Source organism: Salminus brasiliensis, chromosome 12, assembly GCF_030463535.1.
Source record: "Salminus brasiliensis chromosome 12, fSalBra1.hap2, whole genome shotgun sequence".
In the NCBI taxonomy this organism is placed as follows: Eukaryota; Metazoa; Chordata; class Actinopteri; order Characiformes; family Bryconidae; genus Salminus; species Salminus brasiliensis.
The window spans coordinates 36,981,959-36,999,813 of NC_132889.1; the positions used below are offsets into that span (position 1 = coordinate 36,981,959).

The 17,855-nt window shown below is 40.8% G+C and overlaps 1 protein-coding gene across 4 annotated transcripts in view; it reads left to right on the plus strand.

The window, feature by feature from the left end:
• Window positions 1-504: 504 nt before the first annotated feature.
• med25 (mediator complex subunit 25) overlaps window positions 505-17,855 on the plus strand; it is a 29,241-nt gene continuing 11,890 nt past the window's right edge. For 3 of the 4 annotated variants that reach the window (XM_072693939.1, XM_072693940.1, XM_072693942.1), the window contains exons 1-14: window positions 505-670; window positions 2,461-2,601; window positions 2,692-2,737; window positions 4,802-4,926; window positions 5,284-5,382; window positions 5,489-5,609; window positions 6,604-6,763; window positions 7,634-7,767; window positions 8,162-8,237; window positions 10,075-10,334; window positions 11,328-11,423; window positions 14,182-14,267; window positions 15,290-15,347; window positions 17,066-17,173. In XM_072693939.1, the coding sequence (XP_072550040.1) occupies window positions 2,465-2,601; window positions 2,692-2,737; window positions 4,802-4,926; window positions 5,284-5,382; window positions 5,489-5,609; window positions 6,604-6,763; window positions 7,634-7,767; window positions 8,162-8,237; window positions 10,075-10,334; window positions 11,328-11,423; window positions 14,182-14,267; window positions 15,290-15,347; window positions 17,066-17,173 (1,506 nt within the window). In that variant the 5' untranslated portion in view covers window positions 505-670; window positions 2,461-2,464. The remainder of the gene's footprint in view (window positions 671-2,460; window positions 2,602-2,691; window positions 2,738-4,801; window positions 4,927-5,283; window positions 5,383-5,488; window positions 5,610-6,603; window positions 6,764-7,633; window positions 7,768-8,161; window positions 8,238-10,074; window positions 10,335-11,327; window positions 11,424-14,181; window positions 14,268-15,289; window positions 15,348-17,065; window positions 17,174-17,855) is intronic. The other variant, XM_072693941.1, reaches the window with a different exon arrangement.

Sequence of the window (17,855 nt, forward strand, 5' to 3'; positions counted from 1 at the left end):
ATTATTATTATATGATTATTATTATTATCATCATCACCATCATCATCATTATTATTATTATCACTATTACTATTATTGTTGTTGTTATGATCGTTATCGTTATTATTATTATTATCACTATTATTATGATCATTATCGTTATTATTATCACTATTATTGTTGTTGTTATTATTATGATCATTATCGTTATTATTATTATTATTATTACCACTATTGCCTTTATTATCGTTGTTATTATTATTATCGTTATTATTATTATTATCACTATTATTGTTGTTATTATTATGATCATTATCGTTATTATTATTATTATTATCACTATTACCTTTATTATTGTTTTTATTATTATTATTATTATTATAGTTATTATTATTATTATGATTATTATTAATAATAATAATAATCATATTATAATCTTCGATCAACATTTCAGCGAATGGCTCGGTTATCGAGTCCTCAGCCCTGGCCGTCTTTTTCTTTTGCGTCCAGTCCGACGAGTCGATCGCCGAGTGGTGAATCTGGATGTTTGTTGTCATCGCGCTTCTGCAGGTTCGGGAAATATCTGATAAAGATGAAGACTGAAAATCTCCCAGTGTGAATTCAACTCGGCTCTGAATCCAAATACCACATTAAACCGCTGCTTTCGGCTCTGGCTTGAAGAAAAGCCCGGGTAAGCTGCAGCATGAGGTTTGCTGTAGAGCTACAATGCTAAGCTAACTTTGCTTCAGAACTAGAAGAAGCCCATTTCTGCTGTTCAGTTTTCAGCATAATTACATTTAGAAGCAGGTGAAATGTAACCTCGCCTGTCAGAGTTTCAGCTCTGCCCTGCTTAGTATGTAGAAGTTACACAGCTGGCTGTTTTATCGAGGCCGGGGTTGGTTCTTATTCCGCTGCTCCGCAGGAGAATTTCCCGGTCCACCTTAAATTCTGCGGCGGCTACAGTGCGGAGCCTGGAGGAGACCCAGCACGGCTGCCTCCACATTTAAGGTGGAACGGGAAATTCCTACATGAACTGGACTGGACTGAACCGAACCCTGTCGGGTGTTTTGTCCTGTAAACTGGCTGGGAGAAAAGAGCTTATTAGAATAAGTGTTAAATTGTAAATGTAATAAATTACCATTTCTTTTTCTACTTTTCACCTACAGAGTTTAATGCATTTTATAGATATTATATTTCCTCGTGATATTCATACACTTATTAAAGTGATGGACGTTGGCTATAACGGCAAATGTCTACCGTAACTCTTTGAGTGTGTATATGTGTGTGTGTGTGTGTGTGTATATATATATATATATATATATATATATATACATACATATATATATATATACACACACATACATACAAATATATATATATATATATATATATATTACATAATATATATGTATATGTGTGTGTATGTATGTGTGTGTATATATATATATATATATATATATATATATATATATATATACACACACACGCACACATACATGCATACATACATATATATATATATACATAATGCGTGTGTGTGTGTATGTAAATGGAAATGTGCATGTATTTGTCACTGTACTATGTGCAGCAAAATGTGTCCTTCGCTATTGACCCATCTGTGGTAGTGAACACACACACACACACACACACACACACACACACTAGTGAACTAGGGGCAGTGAGCACACGCATACCCACAGCGGTAAGCAGCCAACTCCAGCACCCGGGGAGCAGAGCGGGTGAAGGGCCTTGTTCAGGTTGTAGCTTGCCAAGCAACTTGCCAATCCCAGGTATCGAACCCACAACCCTGTCATCAATAGCATATATACATACTGTGTACATATATATATATATATATATATATATATATATATATATAGGCACCCTATTACTGATACTTTATTAGGATGCTTGGTTGCATAGTTTGCATAGCATGCATAGTTTATTGACCGGTTGAACATCTGTAGATAATCTTTAGAGGGTCTTTAGTGAAGTATAGAGACTCAAACATAGACAAATGTCTTACATCCAGTCTTCCTAATGTGAGGTAGAGCTGGGCAATATGACAATATTTTATTGTATCTTATTGTATTTTCTTAGTGTATCGTGGATATCGTCAGTGCTTAATGAGCACTGATTATCTGCACGTTTCATTACGAAGAGTGTAATCAGCCTTATTTAATGCAATAGAGTTCAGCATATTTTGAGTAAAAATCAAAGTACTCAGTATGGGGGAGTATTTGGACAGCAGTTTTTTTTATTTACGCTGTAATTTACGCATTTGTCTACATGATGAAATATTGTGATAAATATATATTGTAAAAATGTATTTTAAATATCGTGATATAATGTTTTAAAAAATCACCCAGCTCTAATGTGAGGTCTGTTAGAAGTGATTTTCACCAACAGTTTTCAGTGTCTCCATTCTTTAAGATAATAATTGATTTTCTAATTAATATTAATTGTTTAATTATTTTTCAGAGCCATGGTGACCCATATGGACCCTGCTCCCAAAATTGGGGCCAACCAGGTTTCAGACGTGGTGTTTGTAATAGAGGGAACAGCGAACCTCGGCCCCTACTTTGAATCCTTGCGGAAGAATTACATACTGCCAGCCATCGAGTAAGAGCTGTCGAGAGGTTTAGTGCCAGCTTTGCTCCCAGTTTTTAAGATTTTTCTAGTCTGATGTTTCATCTGAATCTTTTTTTACAGGTACTTTAATGGGGGTCCGCCTGCTGAAACAGACTTTGGGGGAGATGTAAGTTTGTTTACACGTGTCAAATAATCTGCTAATGGCAGAAAATCTGACGTTTATTTATATATATATACAAACGTACTGTGTAGTTATATATATATATATATATATATATATATATATATATATATATATATATATATATAACTACACAGTATGTTTGTCCCTTAACTAGGGTTGCAAGGGTATGAGCTTTTAACAGTATGTTAATAGTTGTTTTCATTATGGATTAATCTGCTGATTGTTTACTCTATTGAATGAATGATTGATTGATTAAATGGTTTTCAAAACTCTAAAAATGCTGAGAAATTGGTGGGATTCTCAGATTTTATTTAATTTTTTTCTCAGTACCGTTATTAAGCACTTGTACACAGTGTGATAACCATCAATTTTAAAACCATAGTATATCTAAAAAAAACACAAAAACCTCGTCCAAAAAAACCTCGTCCAAAAAAAGCTCCTCCAAAAAAAGCTCCTCCAGATCTTCATTAGTAATGGATAAAGGTTCAGAAGAGGCTGGGACTTCTCCACAGAGCTGAACAGTGGAGGAGCTGGAGCCCCTTTCACCTCGGCACAGGGTGTGGGATCACTCCACGCACTGCGGTCCTTTTGGACAGTGGAATAGTAGTATTAGGAGTAGTAGTCTTCCATTGAAGCGTAAATGTAAATAAGACCTTTTTTAATACGTTTTAAAGACAGTCAGTTAAGTCAGTTAAACTTCTACAGCTGCATCATTGAATCAATCCTGACCAGCTGCATCACTGTGTGGTATGGCAGCACTACTGTGAGGGACCGCAAACGCCTGCAGAGAGTGGTAAAGACTGCTACCAAAATCACCAAGATGGCACAACCCTCTCTGCAGAGCATCTACAATCTCAGAGTCCACAGGAGAGCTGCCTCCATCATCAAAGATCCCACCCACCCCCAACATGGACTATTTACACTTCTACCTTCAGGTCGGAGGTACAGAAGCGTGAAATGCCGGACTACCAGATTAAAGAACTCTTTCTTTCCCACAGCCATCAGACTCTTAAACAGTTGAGCTGATGGCTCCCCTCATAGACATCACTGTATTTATAACAATTGCACTAACTCATATCATTTTGCACATTAATAGTTGCACTACTGTACTTGACTGTTTGTGTCTGCATACAGCTGCACACATAGTTTTGCACATGTAACTGTTCTGGTATGGTTATATTTCAGCTCATTTTGCACAAACACCACTTTACTACAGACTGTTACAATGTAACTAATGTAGCACACACCTGCACAATGTATATAGCCTGTATAATTCTAAATTGTTTACATTTTATATTTTTATTTTATATATTCTCTGAATGTTTAATTCTTGATCCTTGTTATTTGTCTATTTATATTTATACTTTTACTTTTATTCTATGACATCCAATGTGGGCAGCAAAGTAAGAATTTCATTGTACAGGGAAACTAGTTTCCTTACTGTGCATATGACAATAAAGCTTTGAATCTTGAATCTTGAATTCTGGACGTAGGGTGATGAGATCAGTGCCAGTCCAGTTTTATTTATGTTTTTTTTTTTTTTTTATTATTTAAATAAAATAAAAAACTATGTTGGCCTAGCATCTCCCGAATCTTGGTAACGGAAGGTGTGTGATTTAAGTGATAAGGTACATTTATTTATTTATTTATTTATTTATTTATGCATGCCAAAATACTTCATTAGAGAATCTGATAAAGGGAAATTCTGTCAGCCAATAACCAGATTGCTTACTAGTGTCTGCTGTAGCTTTGCATTCCACCAATGAACACACTGAAGAGGAAGGAGACTGTGATGTAAAAACTGAAACCCTGCAGTTTTCTTTTTAGCATGGATTATTATTATTATTATTATTAATAATAATAATAATAATAATAATAATAATAATCCATGTTTATATTACAATTTGCCAAATTCAGCTGTGTAGAGAATTCTGCACATAGGCAGATGTAGAAAAAATAGTACTTGTGTATTATTATTATTGTTGTTGTTGTTGTTGTTGTTGTGAATGTAAACACACTGTCGCCATGACCTGTTCTCTTCCTCAGTATGGTGGCACACAGTACGGCCTGGTGGTCTTCAACACTGTGGACTGTGCTCCAGAGTCCTATGTCCAGTGCCACGCTCCTACCAGCTCTGCCTTTGAGTTTGTGTCATGGATTGACAGCATCCAGTAAGTCCATGTAATAAAAGAGAGACCCTGATCATGATATGTATTGTTATCGTGATGCAAGCGAGTGTATTGTGGATATCGCCACTGCGTAAAGGACTTTGACCAACTGCACACTGCATTACAGAGAGTGTAATTACAGCTCTTTAATTAGATGAAGGGCAGCAGATTCTGATTATTGGTCGCTGTACTCCGTGCTGCTACTGATGCATTTTGTCTGCATGTCAAATTATCCCAATAAATATTGTGGAATTGTCCTTAAATGTAGTGATACAGTATTTTTATCAACATACACATGATGTGGTCAGGTGGTCGATGTCAAATCATAAAATCCATAGTTTTGCTTTACTCTGTTCTCAGGTTTATGGGCGGCGGCGCAGAGAGCTGTAGTTTAATAGCTGAAGGACTGTCGGTGGCTCTGCAGCTCTTTGATGACTTTAAGAAAATGCGGGAGCAAATGTGAGTCCTTTCCCTGCACTGAGCACAAACCCAGAAAGCAGAGATCCCAGCAGGCTTCACTAAAGCCCTGTCGCTTACATCGCCTCCCCCCTCTCTGTCTTTACAGCGGTCAGACTCATAAGGTGTGTGTGCTGCTGTGCAACTCCCCTCCATACCTGCTGCCCGCTGTGGAGAGCGTCAGTTACACAGGCTGCACCACGGACAACCTCGTCCAGATCATACGAGACGTGAGTCACTGAAACCCGGAACCAGCCTCTGGTCTTGCCTGTGTTGCCGCCTCTCCGTTAAAGGAACAGTTAGTCTGAAAATGAAGTCGACGTGATTGATCACTGACCTCAGATGCAGGCGATCAGCCAACACATGCTTGATGTTTGACGTGTGCTTCTATAGCTTACAGTGGGAGATGCTAAGCTAACTTTGCTAACAAACACTGGGTTCCAGCCTTGTATTTGTGAAAATAATAATAATAAAAAATAATTAGTTTAAATGATCATATTCCTTAACATTGCTACTTATTTACTTTTTGACTGCCACTATTTTTCACAATATCATGTGTATTAATTAATATTTACAAGTGGTTAAGCTGTGCAAGGTCTAAGCCTTGTTAATGTGGTACCTTTATTTTATATATATATATATATATATATATATATATATATATATATATATATATATATATATATATATATAATAAAATTTATTTATAATATAATATATTTAAATATATATATATTTATTTTTTCTTTCCCTAAGTATCTCACCACAGTTGATCAAAGACCCATTATTATTATTATTATTATTTATATATTTTTACCCTAATGTGAATCTGGCCATTTTTTAAAGATTGTCTTGATTATTAAATATTATATAATAAATAGACCAATAAAGTCTTGAGTGGTCCAAGTGAATCCCAGCTTGCCATCAGCAGCCGGAGTCAGAGGGAGCACAATTAGCCTTGTTCTCCCAGCGGTGGGTCGATGGCACTTCCTCCCTACGTCACTCCTTTAATACATTTTTTTTTACAAGATTTCACATTAGGGTAAAAAATATAAATAATAATAATAATAATGTGGACACAAGGGCTTTGACTTCCATTGTTTTGGAGATGCAAGTGTTTTGTATAGTGGTGATGATCTGTTTGTTTTTTCCTGTTGCAAACCTGCTTTTTCTGTCTGCCTCTCTCTTTGTGTATTTACTACAAAAATCCAATGCCTGCTGCAGAGGGGTATCCATTTCTCCGTGGTCGCTCCACGGAAGCTTCCGGCACTCCGAGCTCTGTTTGAACGGGCTTCTCCGGTGGGAGCACCGTCTGAATCTGCTCATCCAGACTACAGCCAGGATCCATTCCACATGGTTCTCATCCGCGGCATCGCACTTCCAGGTGTGAAACGATTCAGACTAATGAGATCCAGCGACGGGTGCAATTATCACACTACACAATGCATCAGGGAGAATAGGCTTTCTGCTTAGACAGATATAATTATATTTATTATTAAACGCTGAAGTTAGGGATGTCTGATCCAGGCATATTTTACTGGATCGGGTACTGGCTATTTTAATCCCAATCCAGTTCTGAGTGTTCAGAGCGTCATATGGTGTCCTCAAGGCGCCATGCATGGACATTATAGCCTAGCCTGCTGCAGCAGCAGTGTGGACGTTCTCAATAGGTAAATAAAGGAGTTGAGGTTCTGCAGTGTGGAGCTATTTTACAGTGGAACCTGAAAACAGACCATAATATCTGACCCTTTATAAAACCCTCACTGAAACGAGCTGTTTTACCTGTTTATAAACCAGGACTGGAAAAAAAAAACATTCAGAACCAAGTGAAGGCTAACGCTAATGCTAATACACACACTGTCTCTATAGAAACTCCAATCACACACACAGCACATTAACCCACTATAAACCAGTTATTACACACCAGTAGACCAACAACCACAGATACCAGTCCAGAGTGTGTACCACCACTACATACAGGAAGACTGCATTGCTGTAAAGGAGCTGGGAGCTGATTGGTCAGACTGGATTATCAGATATTAAACACTATAAAACATCATTTTAAGACTCCGTCTCGACTAAACTAAATCAGTCAGTCCAGAAAGTCTGATTTTAGAAACTGATACTGAAAATAAACCCATTAATCAATCAATAAACTCATTAATCAGCAGCTCATCTGATCTAAACTGTGACTTTTTTTGTTTCCATTTTTGTGGCTTATAAATAATTAATTTTCTTGTGTTTCCTTCTTTAGTTGCCCCTGGAGGAGGTTCTGGACCAGTACCTCTTAAACCAGTCTTACCCCCACAGCCCATGACTGTCAATCAACCGCCTTCTATCGGTGCTGCCTCCCAGGTTCCTCCAATCAGCGCCGCTCACTCATACCAGGTACTTCCACCTTTTACAGCATCCACATATGAAATCGGTGTGTTTTGAATCCCTTGTTTTTGCTTCACCCGTATATCCAGATCCATTCAGCCTACAGCAGCTTAGCCCCACCCAGTTATGAGAAGGATTTCTGACTAAACTCTCTCTGGATTGGTTTAGTTCAGTAGAATAGGCTGTTTCTATAGAGTGGAAGGGAATAGAGCCACGGTGCCCATGTTTTGCAAGGTTGTTGGGTTGAACAGTCAGTGCACAGCTCCCCCTGCTGGCCAAGGCTTAAGCAGCATAATATGAATAAAATATGAAACGTCTAAAATGTCATTTTATTGAAGGAATAATGAGAGAGTGCAGTGTACTTGTATGTAGATCTCTCTCTCTCTCTCTCTTTCTCTCTCAGGCTCAGCCGTCTCTAAACGCAGCGGCGGCTGCAGCGGCGATGGCTGTGGAAGCTGCTAATAGTCAGAAGAGTCGCTGTGAGTTCACTCTTTCACTCTTTCACTCTCTTCTCACAGGGCCTTGTTCCTTTTTTTCATTTGTCTGCTTAATATTTCACTGCCGTGTGTGCGCTGATTATAGAGCCTCAGTCGTGAAATATTTAGAAGCGATGTACTGTGTGATGTGAGGGAGCCCCTGCAGTACGTTGCTCATCAGCAACGTTACAAAACCCATTCCCGAGATGATCAGGAAACGCAGGAAGTAGCTGAAAACTGGTGTCCCTTTAATTATGACAACAAAAGCAGAACATGACCGGACGAGCGACGCGCTCTCCTTGAACCCAACAACCGGCGTCATCGTTCACCCAGAAGATGTTCTTGGTTAAAGTCAGTGCTGTGGGAAGCAGGCATGGGCAAGCCCGGAGAATCAGCAGCGCTGAGCAGAAAATAACACAAATGGAAAAAGCTGTTAGAACAGCTGTGAAGTCTCAGTCGACACAGATCGTCTCATTAGTGCTGACATTTACAGGCTACAGATAAACTGTGGAGCGTGTCATGAAGCTGACGGCGGTACAGTAGGAGTGACCAGAGGAAAGTGAACTGAGGGGTAACGCTTTGATATTGAACTGTAGGTGATTCGTAGATATGCAGTCAGCCAGTCAGCCAGTCAGCCAGTCAGCCAGTCAGCCAGTCAGCCAGTCAGCCAGCCAGCCAGTCAGCCAGTCAGCCAGTCAGCCAGTCAGCCAGCCAGCCAGCCAGCCAGCCAGCCAGCCAGCCAGCCAGCCAGCCAGCCAGTCAGCCAGCCAGTCAGCCAGCCAGCCAGCCAGCCCCTCCTGTTATGTTCCCATTCCAAGCGTCTGAGGACCACATTCTGCCACTAGGCCACTGGACTTGGGCCTAATGGTGGTACACTGTTTTTGGCACAGTTTGGAACGCAGTTCACCCAGCATCACCCGCATCGCCACCATGCTGTTGGATCGCCACCCTCAACCAGCATCGCCATTAGCATCTCCACCACGCTGTGTGTCAAAGTCTGTAGTTGTAGCTTATCAATCCAACATCGCTACCACAGCGTTACCAGCGCTCAGTTCATCCAGCATCGCTACCACGGTGTTGGCGCACCACCCTCACCCAGCATCTCTACTGTAGTGTTAGTGTGCCAGCTGTTGCCTCCCCCGGCATTGCTACAGCAGTGTTGACGCGCCAGCCTGACCCAGCATCGCCACCGCTGTGTTCGTACACCAGCTGCCTGCCTCACCCAGCATTGCTGCCACATAGCATCTCTACCGCAGCGTGATTTAAAGACCATAGTGATAGCATGTCAGCTCAACATTGCTACCACTGCATTGGCAGTGGGCAGTTCGCCCAGTATTGCCATCACGCTGTTGGCGCAACAGCTGCCTGCCTCACCCAGCATTGCTACCACAGTGTTGGCGTGCCCGCCACTGGACTTCTAATGGTGGTACACTGTTTTTGGCACAGTTTGGGACGCAGCCTTTATGTACTGGCGGTACATTTGTGTGTTATATTTAAAAAATAATAATTCATAAATAAATAAATATTAGCATACACTACAAGGACAAAAGTATTGGGACACCTGCTAGTTTATTGTTGTTGCTGAAATCGAGGATATTCAAAAAGAGTTTCTCCTGCTTTCGTTGAAGTAACTGTCTCTGCTGTCCAGGGAAGGCCTGGTAATACACATTGGCACTGTTGGGCCCCTGTTTATCTGCTCCAGAGAGTCCTATTCTATTGGCAGTACTTCTCTATAGGGACTAGACAGGCTGTGTGTGTGTGCATTTGCACATCTGTGTCAGCAGTGAGTGCAACTTACAGTAGCTGAATATGCATTGATTCTTTTTATTATGTCTCTTAGTCCCGGGGATGGTGAATGCAGGCCCACCCTTCAGTACACAACCGGTTAAGTTAACTTCAGTCAGCCAGCCCAGCCTGTCCACAGTCACCACGGTCTCCACGCCCATGTTGCAGCAGCAACAAGCCGCTCCTCAGCAGCAACAACAGCAGTCACAAGTCCAGCCCCCTGGTCAGCCTACGCAGAACCAGCAGGCACCTCAACCCCCTCAGCAGCAGCAAACAGCCAATCAACAGCCTCCACCATCCTCTCAGCCTGGCATGGTAAGCAAGGGTGTAAATCAATGACCTCACTTTCTCAATTCAGTTTATTAGTTTCATTATTTTAATTATAGTGTTTGTGTGTGTGTATATATATATGTGTGAATGTATGTATGTGTGTGTGTGTGTGTGTGTATATATATATATATATATATATATATATATATATATATATATATATATATAAAGCAACTCACCTGATTAATAAGCACTAATTTACCAAACCAGGTGTTGATCTGAGGAGAACTCTAAATAATACTAGACTCCATGAGGAGATCTTTGGAGATGTTCTAGTGATGAACACAGTGATGGAGAACCACCACCACTTTCTGTAGGAGTGTTATTATTAGTGTTTATTCTAATATCAGTGTTTTACTGAGGAGATAAACTCTTACTGCCCAGATATATACGTAGATAGATGGATACAGGTATAGATACACTATATGGACAAAAGTAATGGGACACCTACAGCAGCACTTACAACATCCCATTCTAAACCCATAGGCATTAATATGGAGCTGGTCCTACTTTGCTCCAAGCTCTAACAGCAGCAGATCTGGAGTTCTGCAGTCTCAGCACTCGGCCCTTACCCCGCTCTTTAACTTTACGTGGTCTGAGAGACACTTGGTGGCTGAGCTGCTCTCTGTGGTTCCTCTAAACGCTGATGCAGCTGATTGAGGAAGATCTAGGAGGGAAGGTGTAAATCTCGTCAGCTGACTTGTTGTTGGTGCAGCGGTGTCTCCTGTTACACACAGAACCACGCTGGAGTTCAGTGAGCTCTTCAGAACCTCCCATTCTTTCACTGATGTGTGTAAGAAAGGCCGACTGCAGGGCTAGGGGCTTGATTTTATACACCTGTGACAAAGGGACTGAATCAAATAACTGTATTTGGTGATTAAGGTGTGTCCAAATACTTTTGTCCAAATATTATATACAGTCATTTAAAGTCTGTGAATCGTTGTGTTTTTCTTCTGATTGTTCTTTTCTTTTTTTTAGCCTGGTGTTTCTGCATCTCCGGCGAATCCCATTGGTGGTCAGCAGGGAGTTCCCAATAAAGTCGTGGCGTGGAGTGGAGTTCTGGAGTGGCAGGAGGTGAGGGAAAGCCTTGCACGGCATTTCACTGGGCTTGGCTCCTCAAACCTGATCAGTGGTCCAAATTCATGTGCATACGTCTAATGTTTTTACCAGTGTAGTTGTTCTGTTTGTACCATGTCTTTTGTTATGTAGTGTGTCTTAAAGGTTCAAGGTCAAGGTGCACGTATCTGTTACTGTACTATGCACAGTGAAATGTGTCATTCATATTTGACCCATCTGTGTAAACACACACACACTAATGAACTCTGGGAAAGTGAGCACACACACACCCAGAGCAGTGGGCAACCAACTCCATTGCCTGGGGAGTAGAGAGGCCCAACAATGGCAGCTTGCCGAGCCCGGGTACCAAACCCACAACCCTGTCATCAATAGCCCGGAGCTCTAACCGCTGAGCCTCCACTTCCCCAACTGGAAGTAACACGTTTCACCCATCATCATCAGGTCTTTGTCTTTTCTATACATAAAAATATATATATGTATTCATATTCATATCTCTTAGGCCCCGGCTACCGATGGCTAGCAGCATGACCGGGATTCAGACCATATTTGATACCGGTTTTAGCAGCTATACTAATCAAATGATTGATGAAGAGTCTGAAAATAAATCTGGAAAGATAAACAAGGTGTAATGGTTTGATGGATAACTGACTCACCTGATCCAGCTGTTTAGGCCTACAATCAGATGAGTGTCAGCTGGTAGCGACTGAGTCTTGTTTATTTATTATTAATAACACATCCACACAGTTTAGGTAGTATGTGCTGCTAATTGGATCAGGATTAAAATAGCCAGTACCTGATCCTTTAAAATAAGCCTGGGTCAGCCCCGATCCACTGGATCGGATCAGGACATCCCTAGCTGATATCATTAATCATATAATAATCCATTTAGTTGTAGCCGTGCTAATTAGTTCCATTCAGCCTGTTTGAGATCAGTGTGATGTCGCTGAGGTGTCTCAGTTTGCTTGTGAGGCCTAGGGATTGTAGGGGTGCCCCAATTAGGGGGTACATGAAAGTTTGTTATACACAGCCTAATGTAATGTAAAGCCCCCCTAGCATTGAGCTGTGGGGCAGTGGAGGAACTGTGTCCTCTGGAATGATGGATGGATGAATGGATGGATGGTGGTGCTCCATCCAGTACTTTTGGGATGACTTGGAAATCGAAATCTAGTAGAGAATCTTCCCAGCTGGAGAGTAGAGACAATTACTCCAACAAAAGCAGGAAACGCTCTTTTTAATGCCCTTGATTTCAGAAGAAAGCGTGAAAAAATAAAAAAGAGGTGTCCCAATACTTTTGTCCAAAGAGATGAGCGTATATATCCATATTATTCTTCACCTGAATGCGAAAGTGGAGGTTTTCTCGCTCCAGAGATCTGCTGGGCTCGATCCAGCCTGGAGGAGGTCATCCAGAACAGCATCTGGACAGCGAGGGAACATGCTCCAGCATAAACAACCACTGACACAGTTTTTGACGAGTCAACACAAATGATTAGGAAATACAAATACACACACTCTCGTACACACTCGCACATGGTGGTCATTATCGCCATCTGGCCAGTGATTTAGCGTGCCAGCGGACCAACAGGCCGTTGCTATGGCCTGTCACCAAGTCGCCATCTGGAGGAGGTGCTCTAAACATGCCTCACTGAGTCACTGCGAACTATATCTGGTTCGCTCCGAAAGAGGAAACGGCCAGGATGTACGTGAAGCTCGAACCGAGAGCGCTCGAGCTGTCCGTGTAGAAACGTTAGGCCTGATGAGGTTTGATTGTGATGCTTAATGAAAGTCCTGAAGTTTAACAATATACAGTATTTGGACAAAAGTATTGGGACACCTGATACCTCATTCATTCATTCTTCTGAAATCAAGGCTATTAAAAAGAGCTGATCCTCCCTTGTCGGAGTAACTGTCTCTACTGTCCAGGGAAGAAGACTTTCTACTAGATTTCGGAGGAACATTGCTGTGAGGATTTGATTGCACTCAACTGCGACAAGAGCTGTAGTGAGGTCAGGATGTTGGATGGATGATCACCACCCCGCCTCATCATCCCCACTATCCATCATTCCAGAGAACACAGTTCCTCCACTGCTCCACAGCTCAGTGCTGCTGGGGGGGGGGGGGGGGGGTTACCCCTCTAAAGCCCACGCCTGGCATTAGGTGGCATGGTGCCAATAGGTTCATTATGTTTATCTTCTCCGGAGAGTCCTGTTCCTATTCAAGCTGTGCACGTCAGCTGTGTCAGCAATGGGTGCAGCTTAAAGTAGCTGAATGCATTCATTGGAATGGGGGTGTCCACAAACTTTTAACCGTTTAAAGAATGAAAAATCTCACGTCACCTGCTAATATCCTGGTGGGGTTTAAATGTGAAAGTGGCTCAAAATGTCATGATTTGAATGGTAAAGAATGGTCCTCAGTCAGAGATTCCCACTCCAGATGTGAGTGTGTGTCTGTGTGTGTGTTTTGCCCTGAGGGTCGTTCTCTGCTGATCCGGATGGCCATGTCCGTCCTGCACTGGATCTCACGTTCCAGGAAAGTTTACAAGCAGGTGGAGATGAGCAGCCCGGAGCCATATCATCCGTCTCTGTCGGGAGGCGTGTTGCCTGTGTGTGTGTGTGTGTGTGTGTGTGTGTGTGTGTGTGTGTGTGTGTGTGTGTGTGTGTGTGTGTGTGTGTGTGTGTGTATGTATGTGGTTTAACCTCTGCTTATGTTTTTCTGCCCTCCCTGCCCTCTCTCTCCTGCTCTCTATAAATCACCGCAGAAGCCCAAAGCATCCTCCATGGACTCCAACACTAAGCTCACCCGCTCGCTGCCCTGCCAAGTGCAAGTCAACCAAGGAGAGAACCTGTGAGTGTCCACCTACAACTTTTCTTCACTCTGGAATTCAGAGCCTAGCGCTGAATACTAATAGAGCAGCTTAGCCTTTTAGCAGCATACACTACAAAGGGTTCTTTGGGTGATACAATAGAAGAACCACTTTTGTTAAAGATGCATCATATGGACAAAAGTTTTTGGACACCTGTTCATTGAGATGTATTTAATTTATTTTATTTATATATTTTGTTTCCCTCTAAAATCAAGAGGATCAAAAAGAGTTTGTCCTGCTTTTGTTGGAGTAACTGTCTCTACTGTCCAGGGAAGAAGGATTTCTACTAGATTCTGGAGCATTCTTTGATTTAACTGCATTCAGCGACAAGAGCAGCATTAGTGAGGTCAGGATGTTGGATGATTACACCCCACCTCATCATCCCCAACTCCCCCACCTCATCCCATCCAGAGGTGTTGGGTGGAGAATCATCCATCATTTCAGAGAACACGGTTCTTCCACTGCTTCACAGCAGCTTAATGCTGGGGGGGCTTTATACCCCTCTAGCCCACACCTGGCATTAGGCAGCATGGGGCTAATAGGGTCATTATGTTTCTCTACTTCAAAGCAGCTCTCTCTCTCTCTCTCTCTCTTTTTATATATATATTAGTGTGTGTTTGCAAATCTGTGTCAGCGAATGCATTCATTAGAAAGGGTGTCCACAAACATTTGGACATATAGTAGATGTGAGTGCGAAGGTACTTTACATTTGTGTAGGACTTTTATTTTGAAGACTGTAGTGTTTCATCAACAGGACAGTGGTTTATAGTGGCATGGGGGTTGTAAGTGTGTGTTAATTAGCACATAATATCAGGTGCGTGTGTGTTTTTGTTTATTTGTTTATTTATTTTTATTTATTTGGGTAGAAAGATGCCCAAAAACATTAGGGGTAAGTTTTGAACAGTTCAGTTGCTGAAGCTTTTGCACAGCCCTGTAATCTGTACGTGTTTGAGGTCCTTATATGAAGACTGATTCCTGTGATTTCTCCCTCCTGTCATTTCAGAAACGCAGAGCAGTGGCCTCAGAAACTGATCATGCAGCTTATCCCCCAACAGCTGCTGGTAAGTGTGTGTGTGTGGGTGTGTGTGGGGTGGGGGGGTGAAATCCTGCTCTGATGAAGAAAGAGCTCGGGCCGGCTTTAAGCTCCACAGTTGGAGCCCATTAGGTGGTGTGTGTGTTTGGGTGTGTGTGTTGTGCGATCGCGTTTAGCAGATGGTTTTCAAACGGCCGAGCTTTTGTGATTATGAGCTCTGTGAAGTCGATGATTTACAGTTTCAGATGCGTTTGGCTGGAGGTGTTCCTGTGTAAAGACGAACGCGCTCCGTTTCTGCCGGCGTGGTTTTGATTGAAACGGACTGTAATTGAAAAGCTCAGGAGAGGAGTTTTGACTGGGCTGCAGAGTCTCCTCTGAAACTCCAACCAACACCAGCTGGAAAAGCAGTGAACGCAGATCAGCCCCCACTGCCGACTCCCAGACAGTGTTTATAAACATTAGTGCGTCTCAGGGAATTAGAATATCATAAAAAAAATTTTAATAGGCCACTCATAAACGTAATTTCCTACCAAAAGGTGATTTATCGTATTATTTTCATTAATTTTTTTTGATCGGTGTGACTCACCAGAAATCCAGGATTTTAATTATTAGAATATTTAATTAAATTACTGCTCCATCAGTATCAACATTCAAACAAAGAAAGGGGTTTGAAATTCATGTAATAAATATTAAATGTACCTTTTTGTATAAAATTGGAAAATTTGAACAAATATCACAGCATACGGTATTTTACATTTCCACTTAATAATAATAATAATAGCAATAGTAATAATATTATTATTATGATAGTTAAAACCTGAAACTGTTTATTAATGGGTTTATTTATACATTGTCTCCCATAAATTAGATAAATAAATAAGAAAGCTGCTTTTGAGGTGGAGCTCTATTTCCAGCCAATGATTATTTACGTTATTAATTAAATTGCTTTTTTATTATTATTAATTGATTGCTTGATTGGTTTTTAAACTCTAGAAATAGTAATAAAATAGTGGGTTTGTTTGGTTGCTAATTTATTTTTAGTACTGTTATTAAGCACTGTATGATAAACATCAATTATTTATATATATATAGAGCTATGGTTTCTTTCTTGGGTAAATAGCAAAGCACTTTGTAAGTCGCTCTGGATAAGAGCGTCTGCTAAATGCCATAAATGTAACTATATATTAGGTAATGGTAAAGGTGCACGTATTTGTCACTGTGCAGTGTATGTTGTTTATAAAACTGTTCTGCATAAAAGCATAAAAATGCATAAAAGCTTATAACAATTTTTAATAAATGATCAGAGGGTCACTAAATAAAAAAAAAATGATGTCTTAATTCTTTCTTTTAGACTCTTTGGTTTTATTATTTTGGCCATTTGTTGCTTTGTATGCTGCAATTTAAAGCTCATCATAAACACGAGACTCATTTATGATTTCCCATTATTCAGTTAAATCTGGGCAAAATGGAGGAAAATGATCAAAATAAACATTAAAAAAATCCTCCTAATCTAAACAGTAATCTACGTCTAATCTCCACGTTTAATTCTGTGGATTAAATCTGATGATCTAATTGATCAGAAATGCTGATTTACTGTGACTGACTCTTTCCCCTGTGAAGCGTCCGTGTCCGTCTGTGTAGAAGCCGTTCAGCAGGATGAGTACGGGGCTCTGAGACCGGACTGTGATGTTGGATCTGATGGATACATGAATTTATTTGCTGTGTTTTTTCTCTCTGTCTCTCCAGACGACTCTGGGTCCTCTGTTCAGGAACTCTCGCATGGTTCAGTTTCTCTTCACCAACAAAGACGTGGAGTCTCTGAAGGGTCTCTACCGCATCATGGCCAACGGCTTTGTGAGTACACCCACACTTCCGGTTTGTCCCCCCAGTCTACTGCCGTAGCCACCTCTACTCTCCTGGGGAGGCCTTATACTAGAGGGCACTGCATCTTCACAACTGGAGGGTACTAGAGGGTACTAGCGTGCTGCCCCAGACAGGTCTGACCAATCAGCGGAGAGCATGGTCCTACGCAGTTTGTGGTGGAGCGGCATTTAGCGTACATCATCACTGTCATGCAAAAACCTTGTATCTCCAAAACAGCAGCTTTACAGGAGACGGAAAAACTTTAACTTTCAATGGAATATTTCATTTTGGAGCATTTCTATTGGTCTATTCACCATGTAATTTTGTTACAGTGTAAAGAACATCTGAGAGATTAATGTCAATGAATGTCCAAGTGAAAAATAGCAACAAAATTGTTTTTGCACTTTGTTTTTTTGTTTTTAAACTTTGGAACTCCCATTAAACATGATGAGCATCCTCAGTAAGAGGTTTTTAAAAAGCAGACAAACTTGGAATAATAAGAATAATGAAATCTAAAACTGCAAAGTAAAAAGCTATTATTTATTATTCTTAATAGTATTTCTATTATTTTATTAGACTTTTAAAATTGTATTATTCTTATGATATTATTTATTATTCTTAAAAAAAAAATATATATAATATATATAAATATATATTTTAGGTTGTATTATTC